Raw genomic sequence first — 16,644 nt, 5'->3', positions numbered from 1 at the left:
ATTGCGGATCTTTCGCTGAATCGATCGAGGGGTTGCCAAAACCAACTGTTTGGTCGAAGTGAGGTTTTTCCTTCTTTCCTTCTTGGAAAAAAAAAACCAGAAAAACCAGAAAAAAACAGATGAAACAGATCTAAGAAGAAGCATGGACAGCCGATTGGCCCTCGAGGATCGAAACCTGAAACATGCAGACAAGAAAGAAAGAGGCTCTCCAAAGTCCTACTCCAAAGACAGAGGCATCCCTGGCTGGCAAGACTACTGCGAGGCTAGACATGGCAAACCCCTTGGAGAAGGGTGCATCGTACCAATCGAATTCAGCCAAACACTGGCCAATGTTTTTTGGTCTTTACTTTTCCGGAGCTAAAGAGTATATACTCGCAGCCCCTTGCAACGCTCAGGGACCTCGATACCACCCATCTACTATGTATCCACCGGCCCTGGCACCTATCCCCATTACCGGTGCCGCCGTCGGCCGTTTGTGCCTCTCGTCGCAAGATTGCTTATTGTGAGTGAGCTAGCGTGGCGTACCCAAGTGCAATGGGGGTGGCGTGCCGGCTTGCCCACTAGCAGGCACAGGTGGGCATCCTCTGACGTCGCCGCAATAGTCTGGGGAGCCTGCCAGAAAGCCTGCATCTCATGCTTTGCTGCTTGCTGTATGTACAGCCGGAGAAGAGAAGCGGGAAAAGGCAGCGAGAAATCATATGCACACTCTGTCGAAAGTCGTACACATACGTATACACCGACAAACGGGTAAACGTGGGTCGAATCGGGCGACCCATGGATGGGTAGGCGATGCCATGCTGTTGCTGTCGAACGACGGACGACCAGGTGACCGAATTGGACAAAGCCGACTCCTGCCTGAGACCCGGCAAAAGACAGGTTTAGTGCGCCCTACCCTACCTCGAACCCCTCAAGAGCCAAGATGAGGATGACCTGGTCCGGTTCCTGAATTAGACCCCCTGAGGACATTGGTTTCTTCTTTGGACAGGAAAAGCAGCCATTCTATGCAAGGGCATCGAGACTGTCTGGTTTCGGGGCCCATTGGACTATTCCGGGTGCTCGAAAGCCGGGTGTAGCTAACAATAGGTCGCTCGACGACCCCGACTGCCTGGCTGGCTTCCTTTGGGATCTCTGGGCGCGGCGCAGTCAGCTCAGGGGGCCAAGTCAGATACCGGCATGGACGAATGGGAAGACCATGTCCAACCGCGCGAGTATACCTGCATCTACCTACTACTCAGGTACAAGCGCTAGCCCGCCCCGCCCCCCGTTCACTCAATTTAGTAATTTAGTAAGTTGCAGGTTGTAGAGCAAGTGGGGCCTGCAGGTACAGCTCCCTGGGCGCCTCCTGCCTTTCTGTCTCTGTCAGCTTTCAGATCATGGGCTTGTCAATGTCCGGGTTGACCTCCGCCGTTGCTCCATCCACACTGCAACAGCCTGGCCTACCAGGGGGTCGTCGACATGGGTCTCTCTGAAGAAAACCTACCTCTGTCTGTGCAACCACCACCACCACCGACAGCAGACGAGTGGCCGTCAATTCGTGTCTTTGGCACAGCTATATATGCGTGTTGGCTTCCGCCCGGGACCTCTCGTCCTCTTCTATCCTGCTCATCAAGTCTCTCTTCACTTTCGTTTCCTCTTTGCCTATCCAGCTCTTTTCTTTCTAGGAAGTCCAAGGCCGTTCGTTCTCCTTGCTTCCAGCTGCCATTCGTTCTTGATTAATAAGTCACTCCTCCGTCGCTAAACTCAAGAATACCCACCACATTCGCTCTCATATTATATACATACGATCGCCAAAGAATTCGTTATAAGTCAGATTCAAGATGAAGAACACGGCAACGCTCGCCACTCTGGCTGCTGGCCTCAGCCAGGTCGCAGCTACTGTACGTCCCACCCTATAGCCCTCCGGGCTTTACTATACCCGTAGCGATATACTAACCTGCCTCTCGCAACAGGGCTTCGGCGGCTGGGGTAACGCACCTGCTTTCAACTGCCCCGCCAACCAGGACAACAAGTGTACCGAGAAGCAGATCCCCGGTTTCGACTGGAAGGATCTCCCCACCGGAAAGTTCGAGAACTACGGTGGCTTCAACTGGAAGGGCTTCACTTGCGAGAACAAGTTCTCCAAGCGTGACGAGCTTGCCCCCCGCACCTTCGGCTTCCAGGACAAGTGCATCAGCGGTGTTGCCCACCACGACAAGGGCAAGGCCCCCAACTTCAGCTGCAACGGCAAGGACATCGAGAAGACCTCCATTGGCGGCTTCCAGGTCACTCCCGAGTTCGACTGTGACTTGGAGTTCCACTACGGCATGCCCGACGGCTCGACTTGCAAGCACCGAACTCCTTGCAAGAAGTCCGGTACCTACGTCCAGAACTCCCAGTGCGGTGGTGCTAAGAACGTCACCGTCATCGTTCCCAAGCAGCCCGCTGTCCCCAAGGAGACTTGCAACTTCGGTTTCCACTCCGTCACCTTCGACTGCAACAAGAAGTCCTCCACCGTCCCCCCCAAGCCTAGCAGCACTACCTACAAGGCCTCCACCAAGCCCCCGGTCCTCACCACTTCCAGCACCGCCGCTGTCAAGACCAGCTCCAGCGCCTCGGTTGTTGTCTCTACCACTGCCTCCACTGCCAAGGTCTCTTCGCCCGTCGTCACCTCCAGCTCCGTCATTGCCACGACCAGCAGCGTCGCTGTTGTGACCTCCAAGACCAACAGCGTCCCCGAGAGCTCCAAGACCGGCAGCACCGTTGCTGTCCCCTCTAACAGCGTTTCCAAGTCGGTTCCCGTTGGCTCTGTCTCCAAGTCGGTCCCCGTCGAGTCTGCTTCGACCCATGTGACCACTTACATGACCACCTCTACCATGTACACCACTTCCGTTCAGACCATCACCAGCTGTGGCTCGACTGTTAGCAACTGCCCGGCTGCCTCCACCGCGACCACCGTCGTCACCGTTGCCGTCAGCACCACCATCTGCCCTGTCACCGAGACTCACGTCTCCACTAAGCCCGTTGAGTCTGCCCCCGGCAAGCCCACCGAGTCTGCCCCCGGCAAGCCCGCTACCACTGCTCCTGGCAAGCCTGTCGAGTCTGCTCCTGGCAAGCCCGTTGAGTCTGCCCCCGGCAAGCCCGCTACCACTGCTCCTGGCAAGCCTACTGGCGCTTCGTCGACTGACGCCGTACCCGCCACTTCGTCCAAGCCCAGCGTCCCTGCTGGTCCCGTCGAGACTCTCCCGTGCCCAGCTGTTGTCCCTTCGTGCCTGAACACCTGGATGTTCTCTGTTGGCTGCAAGGACAACACTGACGCTGCCTGCTACTGCCCTGATTCCAAGTTCACCAATGCCATCTACGAGTGCATGGCTGCCCACGGTGATAGCCAGGAGACCATTGCTGATGCCATCCAGTACTTCAAGGGTATCTGCGCTCCTTTCATCTCTACCAACCCTGGCATTGCCACCGGTGCCGACAGCCTGACCTACATCACTGCCAAGCCCACCCCCGTCCCCTCGGCTAGCTACACCACCATCATGGTCACTGCCACTACTGTCGTCCCCGTCACCAACGAGGCTGGCGCTGAGGTCACCTCTTCCAGCAGCACTGTCACCATCAGCACCACCATGACTGTCCCCCAGATCGCCATCACCACTGGCCAGGAAGGTGCTGCTCAGCCCACTGTTGGTGTTGTCCCCGGATACCCGGTTGAGGCCCAGCCCGCTCCTACCGGCGCTGTCCCTGCTGGTCCTACCGGCGGCAACCCCGCTGGTGGTGCTGCCCCTTACCCTACCACCATGGTCTCTGCCAAGCCCACTGGCACTGGCGCCATTGTCCCTACCGCCAGCGCTAGCCAGACCGCCGTCATCACCGCCGGTGCTGCTCGCGTCGGCTCCGGTGTTGCCTTCGGTGCCTTCGTCGCCATTGTCGCTGCCGCTCTGTAATGAGCAAACGTCGCAGTTGATATTCGCTGTACCATTTTACTTCTTACGATCCTTACGACATAGCATTTTATGGAGAACATTTTACACGGTTTACTGGTTCTACCGAACATAGGTTTTCGGGAGGGGCGGGAGCAAGAGTCCTTGACAAGAGAGGAAGAGACTTTTGAATGGGGGTCCTTGATATACCCGACCATATCGCACAAATATCATCACAGCAAGCCCGGTGTGTTTTCAGCATCGGCTCGGCAATTTTGCATTTCTATTTTCCTTTTATCTGTACACAAGCTCTACGGGGGTATGAAAAGCGAGCAAGGAAGCAGGGAAGACCCCGAACAAAAGTTTCGAGTGTTTTGTATATTAATAGTTAATACCCCGTAGAAGGAATCCTCACCAAAAGGTCGCTTCAAGTTCGGACATAAACTCTTGTCTGCTTTGCCCGTGAAATTTGCCTCTCCTGTAGTTTCCTGCTCCGCATTCTGCAAGGTTGTACGGCCTATCTCTCACTTCTGATGACTATGGCAACCCCCGTGATAGACACCAATCAGTCTTGTTTCCCCATCAACGTTTCCTGCTATCAAGGGTTGAAAAGTTTCAGTGTACTACCCTGTAAATTACTAGAGAAGACTAATACCTGACCAGCTCGTAATTTTTTTATACTACTCCTAAGTCACCTTATCTTGCCAACTCTGTCCTCAAAACGCGTGCTTGGATCGGAGCTGGTTTGGACTTTTGAATGACAGACTACTGGATCCTAGTATATATTCTAAACATCCCGAATTCTATAGCATGTCATTTCGGGGGTTACCCTCGGCCGAGGCGTTAAGATCTTGCTTATCAGAATTGTGATGGTCACCAGGGCCATCTACTTCATTCTTCTTTACGTTTCTACGCCCATTATACAACGAGTACATAGACTCATGACTCCTTGTAATTTATAATACATGTCGAGTTCCAGGGTATTGAATTGGGAACAACTCCTATTCCTTTTCGCTTTTGAATCAGATGCCGTTCCTCTTGCGGACGCTGTCTTCAGTGCCGCCACCTGTCGCGCTGCCTACACTGGCACCAACCACGGGCTTAGATGTCCCAATTCTAATCCCGCCTCCACGACCCTTGCCATCCTTTGCGGCATCAAAGCTCAGATTGCTGGCCCCGCTACCACGCCGCTTGTGAGCCCTGGCCCCTTTACCACCGATCGGGGAGGGTGTTTTGCGCTCTTGTGCAGACAATGGCGAGTCTGCACCGTCAACGCCGCCCCAGTTCTTAGTAGGCGTTGACACTGCGTTTTCGCTGATTGTTGTGATCGCATGGGGCTGTGGCTTGGCATTCGGAGTTGTGGGTTGACCTGTGTCAGTGGCATCAGCGGCCTCAGAAAGGCCGGAAGCTGAGGGCGGCGAGGAGTCACTCATGAGGTCTTCTCGTGCTTTGTGTGCCACCTCTAGAGCGGGATCTTGACTGTTCACGGACATGATGTCTGATTCAACGGCATCGCTGTTCCGGTACGCGCTGTTATGTAATTTAGTGAACTGACTGTACCTCCTCTCAGAAACGTGCACTTACTGCCCGAATGACGCCGAAGCGCCAAGGCTAGTGGCGCGGGCACGTCGATAACTCTCGAACTCCTCTTTCGAGTGCTCCGCGTCCGTGAAGTTGTCCAGGGCATCGAACACATGTTGGAAAACCTGGGTATCAACATCCCTCGCCCAAAGGAAATCGAGATGCTCGTAATGGGGAATCTCGGTGGCCACAGTCCGGTTAGGCAGCTCGCGCAGCATAACTTTGATATCCACGAGAGAATCGCTGCCGCCGTAAACCAACACGATGGGGGTTTTTATGTTGCGAGTGGGGTACTTAGCAACTTTGGTATACTTGTGCGTCGTACTGAGCGGTGGATGGACGTCATCGTCGAACATTTGGAACGACTTATTGCGGATGATCTGGAACCAGTGTACCACGGACTTAGTACTCGTGAAAGAGTAGAGGTGCGGGTAAGCAGCCAGCTTCTGCGACAGTGAAATGTTCTTGGCCTTCCAGTTGAACAAGAAGGATAAACCTATATCAATGACGCGTACAAAAATGGGTGGATAGAGAATAGACTGCCACATAGTAGCCGACGCAAGGATCGACCGGCGGCCGAAGAGAAGAAAGAGCACTTGCGGAGAAGCTTTGACGAGGGCGTCGACTATTCCATTAGATAGGCCGGCCGGTGACATTGCAGGCGCAAGTGCAATGAAAACATTGACTTGGTCGTTGAGCTTCGGGTGCACGGACAAGGCAGCGAAGGACTGGGCAGTGCCCTGTGAGAAGCCGATGTACGAGAGCGATGACTGCCCGGTAGAGTGGAGGACATACTCAATGGTGTCGGGAATGTCGTAGAAGGCGAACTCATCGATAGAGAAGTCCCAGAAGTCGATGCTAGCAGGAGACATCTTGACGGATTTCTTGGAGTATTTGTTTCCACGGTTGTTGCCCAACCAAACGTCGTAGCCCCTTTCCACCAAGACAAAGGGTAGACATCTTTGGGCATCCGTCAAGCTGACCCACACTTCACTGTTCATAAGAAGCCCATGATGAAGATACACGACCTTCTTCCGCAGGCTCTGGGGTCCGTTGTTGACCTTCATGTCCTCCTCTCCCTTTCGCCATGGGAGACGATGGATGCCGAGGAGGTAGCCATCTTTGGTCTGGACGACATGTTCTTCGGCAGTGTAGCCAAACTCGGCACATAGGTCGACGAAGTCGGACGCATTTCGGATCGAGGTAGATATAGCTAGCCAGCAGTAAACAGGTTAGTCGCGATGCAGCCATGGCCAGGAGAAGACTGGCGAGGCTTACACTTTCGTCGTTGCTCTGCCCGCCGGTGCGCTGGCGACGTGAAGCTATTAAAGAGTCGACGCGAAGCGGCATAGAAGAGGGAGAGGAGGGCGTTCGCTGCATCGTGGAGTCAGCAACACAGAAAGCGCGTGTCATTGTTTGTAGTTTTGGTATTGCGTACGCAGAGCGAGAGTGAGGATTCGGATGATGGCTTCGAGCCCCACGAGAACAAATGAGCCTACGAGTGCAATATACTCGGCCCTTCCGGTAGTCAGTATCAAAGCACCCAGCATTGTCTCGGACCACGGTAGCTCATCTTGACTTACGGATTCAACCGGCCTATGAAAGGAACAGGCATCGCGAGAAGCAATTTAAAAAAAGCGCGCCTACTACGTGTGTGGCACCAGCTCTCTCTCTCTCTCTCTCTCTCTCTCTCTCTTTCTCTCTCTCTATGTTTTCAATGTCGCAACACAGAAAGGCATTGTCTGTCGCCAAGGAGAGTGGTGGGCTCAATATGGTAATAAGCGTAATGATGTATGGGTGCTTGTGGTATGTGTATGAGGGATCGGCGCTGTCAAAGTCGCCAACGGTTTGTCGAGTGGCGCCTTCCTCGCTGAGAGGATGATGTCGTCACATGCAAAGAAAACGCAACTCTATTCCCGTTCTGGGTAGCAGCAAGTGGCAAGTCTGGCAAAGCTGGGGGCGGAGCAAATGAGATGTGCCCAGGAGAACGGAAGATGCGAGCAGAGGAGACCAGGAAGCAGTGCAATAAGTCTATTTGGGCAGGAAAGGAGCCGTTGCCAGAACAATCAACAACAAGAAGAGGAAGAGAGGCGCCAGATCCAGATGTCTAGATCATAAATATGCCAGGCAGGGTCAGGGTCGGTCTCGTCCGAAGTCAGTCCCACCTGGGTAGCAACTCGAGCTTGCTTGTGAGTGTAAGACCTGGCAGCCTGGCACCTGGAGCTCTATTAATTAGTACACTGTACCACTAAAGCCCCAAGCTTCCCCCGCCACCCGCTGCAGCAGCTGCTAACAGGTAACAGAGCCGCCCCTGGTCGTTACAGCTGCCCCGCATTGGGCCCGAGCTGAGCCAATCAGAGATCGGTGCCACCTCGCAGCAAGGGAAAATCGTCAACTGAGTCGTCAACTGATCGGTCTTCCTTTTGCGACGATCCAGTGTCGAGACTCATTCCTAGAGGCGGCGACTGCCAATCCCGACGCCCAACCACATCCTCAAGATGCCGAGTTCATGCAAAGAAATCCGTACGTGGCCGGCATTCCATTTTCGCTTCCGCAATCGTCCCTCAGCTAACCGTGTCGCGCACCTGGTAGGAGCCGCACTGGCGCAATGTCTCCAGGAGTCGGAATGTGTCATGGTCCAGCGTCATACCGCCGCCGAGTGCCTGCGTTCGCCGCTCGCCGAGACCCTGCCGACCAAGTGCCAGCAGCTCAAGAAGGGGTTTGGTGAGTGCAGGAGGGGCATGATCGACATGCGCAAGCGATTCCGCGGCAACCAGCCCATCACCTTCAAGAACCTCGAGGCCAGCGACTCAGGCGAGGGCTACCAGCTATACGCCGGCCGGTCCGCCTTCGCCGGCTCTGTGCGAAAGACCGACGGCAACGAGCCCGAGCCCAAGGACTGGAGAGAGGCGGAGAACGAGAAGTTCAGGAAAGAACAGGCAGACAAGAGCAAGAAGTAAGAAGCTGTGCCTGCCGAGGCGATGCTTTGTACGATTATGTTGGCAGTTAAGTCGGTCAACCTAGGGGCAGCAGCATTTGACGGCATTTGCTGCTCTTCCAGGCTGCGTATTCAAGGCAGCATCGGGACCTCGTCCCCCGCGACGCTACGAGGAGAGCAGCAGTGATAGCATCTAGCATCATGCTCGCTTTGTCGAATGCGGTACGCCCTTCTACCCCGGCATCCATGCCTATGGCTGGTCTGAAGTGCAATTGTGGGAAGAGGGTCGTAGAGATGCCGCAAGTGAGAAATGAAACCAGGCGCAGGCCATGTACAGCTGGGTCGCTCACATATGATACCAATCCTCTTCTCCTCCGCTATTCTACCAACGTTCAAGTCACGAATACAGCAAAGCCAGAATTGAGAGCCGGGAATAACCGGCTCAGTAGATGATGTACTGTAGGTACCTAAAAACCCCTGCCTCATTAGTGGGCTAGCTTATCCCTCGGCATGCCAGACAGAAATCTCGGCCATTCGGCAACTGCCCTTCCGCCCACTATTATACATACACAGGCAGGTATCTAAACTATGTATCTGCTAACTGTCTTGCTTTCCACCCTTATCGCTAGAGATAGGTCATTTCAATCGAGTAACAGTCCGAAGTCGGACGGAGAGAAGCCATTTCTCATACCCAAGGCGACTCGTGTCTAATAATGGACATGACATCCATACAGGGGACTCGACAATCTGGGAGTGTTCAGGGTGTCTGTCTAGGCGTGTCGGTTCCGATGCCGTCATGATCAACCTCATGGCATTTCCCGGACGGTCGGGCGGAACCCGCCTTCGCTTTCGGTTGGCAAAACATGCCTACCTGGGGAACATTTGCTACTACTGCTGCTGGACGGTACCAGGCGAGGGGAGGGTAGAATAAAAAGGTCGGGCATCGCCACGACACATAGAAGACCTCACGCACGCGTCCTTGCTCGCGCCATTGCTGTTGATGAGAAGTTGAGTTTTGGGCTCCACGACCAGTCTGCAGTGAAGCATTCCAACCGACTGGTATTCACCTTCCCCCACACTTTCACAAGCTCGTTTCTTCCGTCACCCCGCCGGCTAGACCGTCCATTCACGTCCACCCTTCCGTCCGAAACAAGCCAACTTTGTTCTGACGCCGAGCTTATCCTCGACTTGGCCGGACGGCAACCAGAGCTGCATTGTACACTCACATGTGAGTTCTACCAAGACGGTACTTTGCACCATGCTAGCCCACCCCTGTCATACCTCATCATCATGGTCTGGGGACAACCGCCTCCAGTCAAGTCGTCCACCACACTCAATGCCGAAGTTTGGAGGGCACTTGGGGTTCCCGTACCGTATTCGTCATACCCGGGAGGCTCCTACACGTTCCCCCAGACCAGTCATACTTCAGTCGCAACACTCCCAGCTTAGTTCTACCTTGAACCCTCATCATACCAAACCCAACTTCCCTTCCTAGCTGTTCATTGTGCCACACGATTCCTACTGTCGTCTTGAGATCCAGACCACGCCATCCTGTAACCCAATTGGTGACATTCTCTGCTAGCAATAGTGGCTCCAAAGCGACGTACACGTATAGCCCCTGTCTTCACACCAAACATGGCGACTACCGAGACAATCCTCCAGGGTGTCACCATCTCCGGCGACATCCGCCCTGAGCACCGAAAGATCCTGACGCCGGAGGCCCTGGCATTCTTGGCTCTTCTGCATCGCTCGTTCAACGGCACACGAAAGGCTCTGCTAGAGCGCCGCAAGATTCGACAGACCGAGCTGGACAAGGGTCAACTCCCGGACTTCTTACCCGAGACCAAGCACATTCGCGAAGATGCCACATGGAAAGGGGCACCGCCCGCTCCGGGTCTCGTTGACCGTCGAGTCGAGATCACCGGGCCTACGGATCGCAAGATGGTTGTGAATGCCTTGAACTCGGACGTTTGGACATACATGGCCGACTTTGAAGGTAACTTGCTTTTCTGTGCCGAGCTCTACTCAAATGGCCGACGAGCACCGTTGATTGGAAGATGCCATGAATAGCTGACCAAGCGTAGACTCGAGCGCGCCCACATGGGATAACATGATCACCGGCCAGGTTAACATGTACGATGCCGTACGACGTCAATTGCAATTCAAGCAGGGTGAGAAGGAATACAAGATCCGTACCGACCGTACGCTGCCGACCCTTATTGTGCGGCCTCGAGGTTGGCACCTGGAGGAGAAGCACGTCACTGTGGATGGCGAGCCTATTTCTGGGTCGTTGTTTGACTTTGGTCTCTACTTCTTCCACAATGCCTTCGAAAGCGTGAAGCAAGGCTTCGGTCCGTACTTCTACCTCCCCAAGATGGAATCCCACCTCGAAGCCCGCCTGTGGAACGATGCCTTCAACCTGGGACAGGATTATATCGGCATGCGCCGGGGACGATTCGAGGCACGGTGTTGATCGAGACCATTATGGCCGCGTTTGAGATGGACGAGATCATCTACGAGCTGCGCGATCACAGCGCCGGTCTTAACTGCGGGCGCTGGGATTACATTTTCAGCGTCATCAAGAAATTCCGCCAGAACAGCAATTTCATTTTGCCCGACCGAGGCAATGTAACCATGACTGTGCCGTTTATGGACGCCTATGTGAGTACCTTTCCGTTATGCTGGACTTGGAGATGGTCACTAACAGGGTTTCATAGGTTAAACTCCTGATTCAGACTTGTCATAAGCGTGGTGTCCATGCCATGGGCGGCATGGCGGCCCAAATCCCCATTAAAGACGATAAGGAGGCCAATGACAAGGCGATGGATGGTGTACGAGCCGACAAGCTCCGAGAAGTCCGCGCCGGCCACGATGGGTATGTGATGTGTTTTTGAAACGCGTCGACTGCGACTCACTAACGATGCGTGCAGAACATGGGTTGCTCACCCCGCGTTGGCCGCCATCGCTTCCGAGATTTTCAACAAGCACATGCCTACACCGAATCAGCTCTTCGTGCGCCGGGAGGATGTGAAGATTGGCCAGAATGACCTACTGAACATGAATGTGCCCGGCAAGATCACGGAAGAAGGTATCCGCAAGAACCTGAACATTGGCCTGGGATATATGGAAGCTTGGATTCGCGGAGTAGGCTGCGTGCCCATCAACTACCTGATGTAAGTTCCCCTATCGCGTGTTCCGACTTCGACAGGCCTATTCGTATGTTAACACGGGCCACAGGGAGGACGCCGCTACGGCCGAGGTATCGCGGTCACAGCTCTGGCAGTGGGTGCGTCACGGGGTGACGACGGCCGAAGGCAAGCGCGTCGACAAGGCCTACGCCCTGAAGCTGCTCAAGGAGCAGACGGACGAGCTCGCCAAGAAGGCGCCGCAAGGGAACAAGTACGGCCTCGCTGCGCAGTACTTCGCGGGGCAGGTCACGGGCGAGGACTACGCCGACTTCCTGACGAGTCTGCTGTACAACGAGATCACGGCGGTCGGCACCTCCAAGCCAGCCAGCAAGCTGTGAGAGGGAGGTGGGCGACTTGGTGCTGGTTGCGGACGAGACTAGAGCAAAGTGAATCAAATTGGTTATTGGGCGCTTGCATGTACTGAGTAGATATCTGTTTTTTTATGAGAGATGGCAGTTGCACGAACTCCCACATACTCCATCTTCCTGCGTAACGAGCATGTCAATGACGGCCAAGAAATGACGTAACAACTGTGGTGGATGCGCCCTTACCGGCAGAACCTCTTCAACATGGCCAGAGCGGCAATATCCACCAACCAGAAGGTTACATGAACCGACTCAAGTTGGCATGGCTGCGGAAAATTGTGTTTGTCACACGGCGAGTTCCTACATAGTGGCTGGGTTCTTCTGCTTCCTTTTTCGGCATCATGTGTCTGCGGAAGTAGGAAGTAGGCAAGGGGCGGGCGAACCGTGCCGAGCGCACTGCCTTTCCCTCTCTCTCTCACACCCACGAGCGAACGGGGGAACTGTTTGTTCGGTATGCGTGTGTGTGTGGCACCCGAAGCCTAATTTGACGACGTTTCTTCATTGTCCGTACTGCACCCGAGACTCAACGAAGCCGGAGAGATCAGGCAACAGACAGACAGCAGCAGAGAAGGAGGGCGAGGAGGAGGAGGGAAAAGGAAGGAAAAAGAGGAGGAAGGCCGATTGTGGCTTACTATAACTGGGCAACCGCCGTGGTATTATTACTTGGTGTATGACGATAGAGGCCCAAGTATTGGATCGGGGGTATATTGGTCGGTGCAGGGGTTTGGTTGGGTGTCACATCGTGTCCCCAAGCGGCCAAGAAAAGGTCGCACACGGCCAAGTCACTGATTCAATCTTCGGCATCATCATCTGTCTCGCAGCTACGAACTGTCCATTTTCGATATTCGAATGCGCACTGTCCGGCGCAGAGCTGAACAGATCAAGCGCCGCGAGGGACAAGGGAGAAGGGAGGGCGCACGAGGATCCAGTCACCGCCATGCTGTCTAGACCTGTCCTGCTTCATGCACGTCGACTTTCTCAGATGCCTCTATATTCTTACACAATCAACCAAGCAGGGGTTTGTTCTGCATACGTGATTGCACCTGACTTCGGGTGCTTGGCTGGTCGCCGACATCCAAGGAAGAAGTAGCAAGTCACTACAAGGCTGAGAAGTAAGCACCCAAGTAAGACTGACTTGCTCGCCTAACAGAACCGAACCTAGCGGCTGTGGCTTTCCCCCGTGCCCCCCTCTATATCCCCATTCGAAAGGAGCCTAGCTAGCATGAGGTGAGAAGTGAAGGGGTGGAAAGCAAAGCAAACAAGACCACCGACGGTATTGCAGGGGTACTTCTGCAGCCATCGTGCGTGCCAAGGAGTGTGTATGTATCTCCCGCAAGGCTCGCTGTGCCCATGTTCAAGCCTGAAAAAAGAAGAAGGTCAAGCCGATCGACGGAATGTCAAGTCGATAACCGCGGCGAGATCCGGATTTGGCAAGACACTTGGAACAAAGAAATATCCAGTCTGGTTTTGCTTTTTCCTAGCAGAGGCGGCACCCACAAATGGGAACCTGGGCCAGTCGAGAGTGTGCGTGTGTGCCAAGTGCCTACGGCAAGCTCGTACATGAAACATGATACTAGAAGGGGGTGGGAAGGGGGATCCGGTGAGCTGGTCGCGCCCTAACCGCAGCCTCTCATTTGTCCACCTGGGTCGCCTGGAGTGAGTGTGATGGCTGACCGGCAGGCTGGTTGGCCCGTACCGTCTGTGAGGTAGGTGTGTGTGTGTGTGTGCTGTATGTTGTCGAGGCCAAGAATAGGGGAGGGGAGGGCAGGGGAGAAGGAACTAGTCGAGGCTCCAAGACTCGGTTTGTTTCTCGCGCACCAGGCTTACGACCAAGTGCCTACCTTGGCAGTCCTGCTTACCACAGACAGCTGACTCCTGCCTGGCACGACCGACGAGTACGACGCCACCGGGGCCGCCCAACTGGGACATTATGTCTGTTGTTCAGCCTCAGTCAGGGTCGTGGCGAGATTCGTAACAAACGAGCTCTCTCGCCCCCGTGTTGGCTTCTAGCAAACCATCACCGCACTGCTGGGACAGGCTCAACATAAGGGAGTAAGTAGAGCAGCAGCGATCCGAGAATGAGGGGGCGGTAGGCGTGTCTGTGTGAAGCAACGAACATGCTCGTGTAGCCATACCTGTTCGAGGGTGGGAGCAGGGTTAGATCTAGACTAGTGATTATTTCCTCGCGCATCGTATGTAGGTAGACTGCTGCAATGTCGCCAAGTCCCCTCTGAATCACCAAGTCTTGGTCGTCGTGACTGCCCACAGCATAGGCACTCTCTAAGTGAGAGCTCTCTTTTGGCGAACCGGACACTCTCGATCCACAGCCTGCGTAGTGTGCAGCGATAGGTGGCGCCCGCCACCGACAGGAGGCCGCGCACGCGCGAATACATCTTTGTTGGACGCCACACCACGATGGCGTGGATGGATCCAGAACCCTGGGCTGTCCGGCCCTGGTACATATCTGAGAGAGAGGGGGATACGAATCTTCCCACTCCTGCTCCCAGGGGGTGAATCAGGAGAGCGGAGGAGAGCGGAAAGAGAGCAAGCAATCGCTCGATCGTTACTTGCCAGATCAGCACAAAACAAAGCGCATCAAGCGTGTCTTCTCTCCGTTGCCCCTAGCCGGCCATGCTTGCTGACGACCGCCAGCTGATGGGCAGCAAGCAGGGTACAAGGTAGATCTGTGCGTCAGAGAAAGACACAAGGGGGCCAAGATCACGAAATGTCCGGACGAGACTGGACAGACGAACCAACTAGCACCGCCGACTCCTGCAGATCTCTCCCGGCCGACTACTGCAGTGCACCTGGGAGAACTTTCTCCAGGCCTGTGTAGGATACACAAACACGACTACATCCACCCCAGATTGTTTGACGTGAGAACTAAAGCGGCTAAATATGTAACTAGATAAGCATTCACTTGAACTTTGAGGTAGTTAGTCTCTCTCTCTATGCGTGTCTCTCCCTTCCCCCTTCTCTCTCTCTCTCTCTCTCTCTCTCTCTCTCTCTCTCTCACGCGCGCGCGCGCTTGGTGACCACCACAAGAAAGTCTAACACCGACTACTGCTCTTTTCTTGCACACCTAGTGAGTGACTTGAGCAGGTACATATTCGTCCTGTGCGCGCTACTCGGCTGGAATAAGAACGAGTGAGTGAGTTACTAGCGCGTCCCGAACCCACGCATGCCCGACCGCCTCCGCCTAACCCCCCTTTTCGCAGCCTACATATGCGTGTCTGGTTTGACAACAAGGGCAGAGGAGAGGACCGAGACACTGGTCGCCAAACCACGAGAATAACTAAGCAAACAGGCAAGGGAGGCAAGGGAGGCTTTCAGGAGGAACGGATGCAAGAGAAGAAGACGTCTGATCTTGGCCTGATGGCTCGTGGAAGCCTGGCCAACAGAGTTTGTGGGCGTCGTTTTCGTCCCTATCTTATTTGTGACTACCATTTGAGTTCAAGCAGAGGAGAGCTTGGCTGAAAAGACACCCGCTCTTTGGCTTTCCTGCCATGTCGCGCATCAGGCATATCGGCCAAAGTAGATGAGATCAGGGGCTAACGGTCTTCTTCTTTTCCTTTTTTGCCACAGCATGTGACTTTCGCCCATGGACTCCTCGGTTTCCGCGACATCCCACCTGGTTGCGCTAGGCTAAGTCGTCTCAAAATAGTCGTTCGAACGTTGTCAGTGGCGATAAATTGGCGACAACGTGGGCTGGGTATCCCTTTGAAGGAAAGGATGCCATGGAGGCCGTACAGTAATTTAGAACATCCTCATCCTTGGCAAGACCAACATTCCCAGGTACAATAAGTATCTATCTACACACTCATCGAAACAACAAAGTGTCTTTTACGTCACCCCCTGTCGCAGGTTAGAGCCACTATCCGTTTTGTTGCTTATATAATTCTGCCATAGACTACAGGAATAAAGAGGCAAGGAGGGTAGTCATCTCACGTCGCCGTATGTGATGGTGAATTTCGCCGTGGTTCACAAGATCAAATCCGTTTCATTCTCCTACCCTTTGACCCCGAAAATAACTCCCTAAAAGTACATCTCGTTATCTGACCCATGCCATCTATATAAGCACGTCGTCTCCTTATTGACCGACCCGAAACCCACGAGAAACATTTGGTCTCGTTAGTTGAAAACCCTCTGAGTAAACGCCAGAACAACCCAGAGCCCCTTTGACTCTTCATAATCCGATTACCAATCGCTGTGGCCATTGAGCCCCCTTGACCCCAAGTTTTTTTCCCCAATGATCCAGTACTCCAAATCAATCCATAAATTGCAATTGTAGGTGACTGCTCCCAAATCTCGCTTCGTCGTAATGAATCGCTATTGTCGTGTTTATGCATTTGTGTCCGGGGCGCCCAGCAAGGAGCATCGCCCCAGTAATAAGCAATTGATGCTTGCCGAAACGCAATCAAAGACCAATACATCGCCCCCAAAGCAGGCCGTGGACGGGCAGACAGGCCCAGAAGATATTGTAGCGCCGTTCGCATATTCGCCGTCTCGATACGAGACTTTTCCATGCGTAAACCTCTGATAACCCAGGGGCTATCTTGGCAGACGTCCTTGTATATCTGGCAAGGACTGTTCTTTTGGTGGAGATGATCCGGAGAGCGGCGCAGAACTCTCAGTTGATGATCAGAAGGATAACGCCTTTCTCTACATGTTTT

The 16,644-nt window shown here is 54.2% G+C and overlaps 4 protein-coding genes across 4 annotated transcripts; 3 read left to right on the top strand and 1 right to left on the bottom strand.

The window, feature by feature from the left end:
• Positions 1 to 1,817: 1,817 nt before the first annotated feature.
• PG998_001407 (uncharacterized protein) lies at positions 1,818 to 3,923 on the top strand (the record flags this gene model as incomplete). The annotated part of the gene is made up of 2 exons (XM_066868225.1): positions 1,818 to 1,877; positions 1,950 to 3,923. 2 exons carry the CDS (start codon positions 1,818 to 1,820, stop codon positions 3,921 to 3,923), a joined length of 2,034 nt encoding a protein of 677 aa, XP_066736640.1.
• Positions 3,924 to 4,921: 998 nt separating this feature from the next.
• PG998_001406 (ab-hydrolase associated lipase region) lies at positions 4,922 to 7,095 on the bottom strand (the record flags this gene model as incomplete). Its single annotated transcript, XM_066868224.1, has 5 exons — positions 4,922 to 5,429; positions 5,484 to 6,693; positions 6,759 to 6,854; positions 6,919 to 6,998; positions 7,064 to 7,095. The coding sequence occupies 5 exons, from the start codon at positions 7,093 to 7,095 to the stop codon at positions 4,922 to 4,924; spliced, it is 1,926 nt and encodes a 641-aa protein (XP_066736639.1).
• Positions 7,096 to 7,978: 883 nt separating this feature from the next.
• On the top strand, positions 7,979 to 8,440 carry PG998_001405 (uncharacterized protein; the record flags this gene model as incomplete). The annotated part of the gene is made up of 1 exon (XM_066868223.1): positions 7,979 to 8,440. The coding sequence occupies one exon, from the start codon at positions 7,979 to 7,981 to the stop codon at positions 8,438 to 8,440; it is 462 nt and encodes a 153-aa protein (XP_066736638.1).
• Positions 8,441 to 10,053: 1,613 nt separating this feature from the next.
• Positions 10,054 to 11,944, top strand: PG998_001404 (malate synthase; the record flags this gene model as incomplete). The annotated part of the gene is made up of 6 exons (XM_066868222.1): positions 10,054 to 10,414; positions 10,503 to 10,769; positions 10,847 to 11,079; positions 11,136 to 11,293; positions 11,349 to 11,591; positions 11,656 to 11,944. The coding sequence occupies 6 exons, from the start codon at positions 10,054 to 10,056 to the stop codon at positions 11,942 to 11,944; spliced, it is 1,551 nt and encodes a 516-aa protein (XP_066736637.1).
• Between the last annotated feature and the right edge of the window lie 4,700 nt (positions 11,945 to 16,644).

Source organism: Apiospora kogelbergensis (assembly GCF_038363985.1).
Source record: "Apiospora kogelbergensis strain CBS 113332 chromosome Unknown utg000001l_segment0_segment0, whole genome shotgun sequence".
Lineage (NCBI taxonomy): Eukaryota > Fungi > Ascomycota > Sordariomycetes > Amphisphaeriales > Apiosporaceae > Apiospora > Apiospora kogelbergensis.
The sequence above is the reverse complement of the archived record's forward strand: the minus strand, read 5'-3'. Positions and strand labels throughout refer to the sequence as shown.